The sequence below is a fragment of the Centruroides vittatus genome, unplaced genomic scaffold (genome assembly GCF_030686945.1).
Source record: "Centruroides vittatus isolate TY-2023 unplaced genomic scaffold, ASM3068694v2 contig_643, whole genome shotgun sequence".
Lineage (NCBI taxonomy): Eukaryota > Metazoa > Arthropoda > Arachnida > Scorpiones > Buthidae > Centruroides > Centruroides vittatus.
The window spans coordinates 24,830-31,299 of NW_027122397.1; the positions used below are offsets into that span (position 1 = coordinate 24,830).

Sequence of the window (6,470 nt, forward strand, 5' to 3'; positions counted from 1 at the left end):
TGACACACGCTAAGAGTGAGAAAAACGAAAGTTTTGTCATTGCTGACTATTACTTGGAATAACAAAGATTTTTCTCTATGTTTAAGTCAATGTGACTTAAGTACACTGATCATTGATTATTGTTCTTGTAGTTATGGAAACTGAATGTAATTAAAAATCACACTTTATTCAGATTCGTGAGACATGTGCACCAGATTTAAACAATCGATATACAGTCATTTATTTTCAAAACAATATATAGTTTTTTTTTTACTGTTACAAAGTAAAGACAAAATTAAAAACTATTTCTTAAATAATATAGTTTTTTAAAAATTCAAAACCTAATTACATCGCTCAAACTCCATGACTTTGTTAATCCAGCACTAATATTTGTCCCAAATAAAGTTGTTAATATGTAGACAAAGAAACTGTTTTAAAAATAAAAACATAACCAACACACAAACAGAATTATTGACTTGTTTCTTTTCAGCACGAAATATTTACTTGTGTTTTCTTTTATGATTTACGCAATCTGAAACGACAACCAAGCGTTATCTTACACTTGACAGATTCATAAACTCCTTGAAACACTTAATTACAATACTCGATTTATCAAAATACGTATATTTGATTTTAGAACAAATGACAGGTTCGCGGTGTACACAATCATTTTAAACTAAAGTACATTTTAATAACTTTTGTCTCCAGTCAACACTGAGAATAAACATAACAATAACTAGACAATAAAATTAATTATGTACGCAACTATCTTGGTTTTGCAATTTAATATAATATAAATCGCTTTAAATTAAAAATCTTATACAAAATGATACATTTGAATTGTTTACATGTAGCTTTTATAACTGTTTACCAAAATCATTAACACTTAACAGTTACATAAAGCCCATTGAAATTCGATGACTGTACATTTTATATTTAAAACAGTTTACGAATTGTAATTTAAATATAAATAAATAAAACAATTTCATGTAGCGCAAGCAAGTATTTACACTTCCATTTTTATTCCGATGTTCTATTCTTATACATTAAATTTCTTATAAATTAATTAACATAAATCAACTTTTCAAATTTACAAATTTACCACGTCGTTGTTGTTGAAAAACAGATATTATTCGATCAATATTGCTTGGTTTTTGATGTCGTGATTGAATGAGTACAAAACAAAATTCAATAGTAACTGTTTATTTAAAATAAAAATAGTCCTTTTAAATATTTTCTCTAATCTAAAGAATTATAATGAAGTGTTATGTATGCGTTTACTGTATATATAAGCTTATCCAGGGTTAGATGATGTATCGGATTAGACGGTAAATGCGTTTACTGATAAGCTACATGTGGATGTATTGTGTAATGAGGGAGCCTTGCTCTCTGTATGTTATTTTTACACGCAATTGTTTACGGTACTCTCGAAAATATAAACTTCAGCGGACAACATTTGTCAGTTGTATAATATGTTAGAAGCTTGAGTATTAGATCTAACATATAACTTATGGAAAATAATAAGGAGACTATGGTAGTGACATTCACCACATGTCCTGTGAAATTGAGCTAATTAGTAGACAGCAATACGGTAATGTTTATGAACTGCATAAATTTGTATTCATACAATATTTTATTAACCGGGATAAGCCAAGCTGTCTGAGACAGAGTTGCTCGGTTGTCCCGGTACTCTCCTTTTGTTATATATACTGTAATTAGATATATGTGCACCAATTTTCGTCTTTCAGGTAATCTTACCATGCACTATTCGCACATTAAGAAAAATCGGAAAAAGGCTAATTTACACTTAATACACTGGTCAACAATGAAAATGTTTCAGGCTGAAAAATTTTGAGCCTGTAATTAAAATACGCTAATTTTCAGTCAAAATTAGCGTATTTTTATGTATTTCCTTCTGCTGAAGTAAAAATTCACAATAAAAATGATCCATTAACTCTTGCTTTGAAGATACATACATACAAGAAAAACATCGGCCGTACGCAAAGTGTTTAACCAGCAGAAAAGAGGGCAAGGAAAAGGAGAAGGGACGAAGGAGGAAGAGAAGATAGACCTTTATTCATTATATATTTATTAACGTAAATTAACAAATTACATAGCCTGGCACCGCACTGTACAACCAGGCAGAAAATACAAGAAAGAATAAGATGAGATTACATTTATAAGAAGTGAAATTAATAGCTACATGATAATACATGGTAAAAAATGCTGAATGCTAGTACAAGAAGTAAACTAAGATATGTACAATTTATACAACTAAATGAAGGTGGTTACATAAAAGGCAACAGTAAGTATAAATGCATAACAGTACCAGTGTATAATAATTACAATAAAAACAAATTATAAACGCGGGATAACAGACAAGGTACAGCCAAAAAGATGTACATTAATTGATCGGAGTAACCCGAAATTACTTGTACACTAATTTGAGGAATAAATTATAGGTGCCGTTGTCGTGAGTAAGCTCGTTGCAACTATACGGCCAAAACTTGTTTTTGCTTCTGATGAAGATTTCGAGTTGTGTCCTTTTGTAATGATAGAGATGTATAGATGTAGTGCATCAAGAACATCACAGATAGGGCAAAGGTCATTGTTGCTGCGAGAAAATCTGTGTAGGTAAGCATAGAATTTACAATGACTGGTAATGAACTGAACACTATGGTAATTAAGATTCCTCCACTTCTTGATGAGCAGACAATGTAAATTTGGAAAGAACTGTTTGGTAATGTTGTTGTTGTTGTCCTAGTCAGCCTGCCAGTTATTAACAAGGACTTTCCTAAGCATGTATTTATTAATCTTGGCAGAGATTTTGGAGTACTCGACAGGAAGAAAGTGGTTATTGGCTGCATCCTTGGCCAGAGATAATGTTCTCCCATTACCAACAGTGTCATTACAGTGGGCGAGTGGTCTCTCTGTCGCCGCTCACAGCGGTGGTGACCAGACCCTAAACACTGGGAAGTTCGGTCGTGGGTTCGCGCCGCGACTCAGACAGGCTGGCTGCTAAGAGTTTTTCGGGTTTTCTCCTAGCCAATAACGACTGAATAGGAGGCCAGTTCCCCATAAAAGTCCTCCCGGAAGGCACGGTTTCCCGCGGGATACGTTAAGGCCGTGAATAAACGGCCGGCTCTTCGGTCGCATAGCGATCATCACGCCACTCATAAGAGGAGAAGCGAATATAGGGCTATAACCTCCATATAAACCATAAGTACAAGAACAAGAACAGTGTCATTATGGGAACGAATTGAGTTAACTAGTTAAATAACGCTGCAGCAGCGTGTAGTCAGAACGAAGCTGCTCGCACCTTTATTTTCTAGATTATGAGGAAAAAAGAATCATTCGTTCTCAAGAATATAATTGATTTCTATTGGATCATTTAAAGGTACAAATATAAGGTCAGAATAAGCCATTAATTAATTGCTATGCCAACATCTCACGAAATTCTGTCTTTCACTACGGGCCTTGGACTTACAGATTGATTCGTAGCGATCTTTATTGTAACTCTTTAAAAATACTGAGTCAGTTATTTTTTTCACTTGACTCAATGGAACATAGGTAAGACCGATAGATGTCTCTTTTTCCCTATATCTATTTTGATTTTTGGAAGATTAATCCCTATGATTTTTGTATAGTCATCGTGTATGCTAAGATAAGGGGAAACTGTCTACGAGATCGCAATATACTGCCATCGTTCGAAGAGCGTGTTATGGGGATTCTTGGAATCAGATTACCATAGATCAGTGCTGTCCAACTTATCATAGCCCGCGGGCCATATTTTCTTCGCCAAACATTTCGGGGGCGAAGAAGGTTGATAAATGAGAAGTTAGTTTATGTTAATTAAAAAAATATTTTATTTATACTAAAAAGAAAACTTTAAAATATTCGTAATATATTAATGAAAACATTGTGGCCGTAATTGTTTAGCAACAATATCTTTTATGTCCACATCAATATTTGTTGTGGAAAGTCTAATTATATCTTCAAGAGTAGAATCTTTCAAACTGTTTCTATATTTTGACTTTATATATTTCATATCGGAGTATGCACGCTCGCAGATATATGTACTTCCGAACATTGATACAATTTGAAGTCCAAAATCTCTCAATTTTGGATATTTCTCTTTATCTATAAATTTGAATATTTCTATTCCAGTTACTCCACGAGATGTAAGAAAGGGTCAGCCTGCAGGTCGCATAATTCTATTTAATATTTAAGATCAACGGAGTTGATATCAATATTAATTGGATCACAAAATAAATCAATAGACGGTTTAAGATCATCAAATTGAGAAAATCTTTCATTGAAATCTGTAATTAGCATATCCAATTTTGGTAGAAATATTTTAAAATTTGCTTCTATATTACATTCTTTCATTTCTTCATAGATCTCTTTGCAAGATTCAAAATGAAATAAATTATTTTGCTCCAAATTAAACCTTAACAATTTTAATTTGTTTCTAAATCCAGTAACATATTTATAAAGGCAACACACATTTTGATCTTGTCCTTGCAAGGATTTATTCAAAATATTTAAATAATTTGTAATGTCCGTTAGGAAAGCAAGAGAATAAATGAAATTTTTATCAACTAAATTTGCTGTCAAATTTTCATCGACGGCAATTTCTGTGAGAAAAAGATGAACTTCTTTTCGAAGTGTAAAGAATCTCCTCAAGCACTTTCCAGCACTTAACCAACGAACGTTACTATGTAAAAGCAGATCTCCATACTCAGTTTCCAATTCATCCAAAAATGTTTTAAATTTTCGGTGTGTAAGAGAACGATTTCCGCCGCGAATTAAATTAGTAATTTTGCAAACCTTGTCCATTACGTCTTTTAGTTGTAGGGACAAACCACATAATGCCTCCTGATGGATAATACAGTGTAACATACGACATGTTATTCCTTCTTTTTGCAAAAGTCCCGCGAGCCCAATATTTTTGCCCGTCATAGCTCTAGCACCGTCGGTTACAATAGCAGTGCACTTGTCAAATCCGCCATACTGCTCTACTGCACATTTAAATTGTTTGTAAATATCTTCACCTTTTGTTGTTCCGTGTAATGATTGTAATTTTAAACGTTCTTCTGAATAATTATAGTTTTCATTTACAGTTCTTATAAAGATAAGCATTTGACTTGTATCGGAAATGTCTGTGCTTTCATCCAATGCTACCGAAAAATAGCAGCAACTATTGATTAGATTTTCTAATTTATTAGTGACATGCATGCTAATCTCGTTTACACGTCGGCTTACAGTCTGGTGAGAAAGTGATACTGTTTGAAATTTTCTTACCATTTCGTTGTCATTAAATGCTTGAGCGATTTTTATGGCAGATTTTTAAATTAATTCTCCATCCACAAATGGCTTCTTTGCCTTTACTATTTCTAAACAAACTTCAAACGATGCAGCTACAGATGCTTCTTGAAATTTTGGTTCTTGATTAAAATAATTCGTTTGGTGATCCAGCTGCTTTTTCATTTTTTTCACTAGTGGTATTTTCATGTCTCGCGTGTACGAATGATACTTTTTTTCATGCATGGAAAGATAATGGCGCTTCAAGTTATATTCTTTACACACAGCTATGCTTTGTAAACATTCCAAACACTGTGGTTTACCATTCTTGTTCAGAATAAATAAATAATCTATCTCCCAGCGATCTTGAAATTCTCGATTTTCGAGGTCTATTTTTCTTTTATTAGTAGCACTCATATTCAATAATTATTTTAATAAATAAATAAATATGAAATTAAGTTAATAATATTATAACACAGTCACCCCTCAACAAATTCTAGACAAGACTGCACTCGCACGATTGCATGAATCAACCAAATAGTGCAGGGTAGTGTGCGCATCACGTGCGCCAACCATAGATAAACAACAACCAACCACAAATATAATATGTGGCGCCAACGTTGAGCCAACCATCATCAGACGTTAAACGGATTGCTGCTGTATTCAGCCAGGTTAAGTGAAGTTACGCAAACTAAATAGTATCTATTTTAAATTCAAATTAGATTTAAATTTTCACATAGTAAAATAATTTAAATATTATTAATAACAATTTAGTAACATAAATTTATACATAGTAAAATGTACTCGCGGGCCGTAAAAATAATTTGGCGGGCCGTATACGGCCCGGAGGCCGCCAGTTAAGCCAGGAGACAACCCAAGAAGAAGTTAAGCCAGGAGACAGCCTAGTCTGCGCCTAATTCGATGAGTATGGCTTACATCCTCCTTGGGACTGTGCAAATTGGCGTTAGAACGGCTCCCTTTTATAGAGGGTTTTGCAGCCGGCCAAGACTTGTTTTATGAATCATCTTTACTTCTGTTAAAAGAGGAAGTTGATTTCTGTTGAAGTGAAGCCTGGCATAATACTTTCATTTTACAATTTTAAGATTTTCTCTATTTCTATATTATTTTATATTCTATCTATAGATCTTCTCTAACATAGTATACTTATCCTTAACAAACGTACTGTG

General features: G+C 33.2%; 2 protein-coding genes across 2 annotated transcripts; both read right to left on the reverse strand.

Moving 5' to 3' along the window:
* Positions 1–4,197: 4,197 nt before the first annotated feature.
* Positions 4,198–5,217, reverse strand: LOC136979797 (general transcription factor II-I repeat domain-containing protein 2-like). Its single transcript, XM_067275822.1, has one exon. It carries the CDS (start codon positions 5,215–5,217, stop codon positions 4,198–4,200), a length of 1,020 nt encoding a protein of 339 aa, XP_067131923.1.
* Positions 5,218–5,328: 111 nt separating this feature from the next.
* On the reverse strand, positions 5,329–5,700 carry LOC136979798 (general transcription factor II-I repeat domain-containing protein 2B-like). The gene has a single exon (XM_067275823.1). It carries the CDS (start codon positions 5,698–5,700, stop codon positions 5,329–5,331), a length of 372 nt encoding a protein of 123 aa, XP_067131924.1.
* Positions 5,701–6,470: the final 770 nt, after the last annotated feature.

What these genes read in the sequence shown, in the direction of transcription:
- LOC136979797 (XM_067275822.1), bottom strand. Translation starts at nt 5,217, where the DNA reads ATGCATGTCACTAATAAATTAGAAAATCTAATCAATAGTTGCTGCTAT.
- LOC136979798 (XM_067275823.1), bottom strand. Translation starts at nt 5,700, where the DNA reads ATGAGTGCTACTAATAAAAGAAAAATAGACCTCGAAAATCGAGAATTT.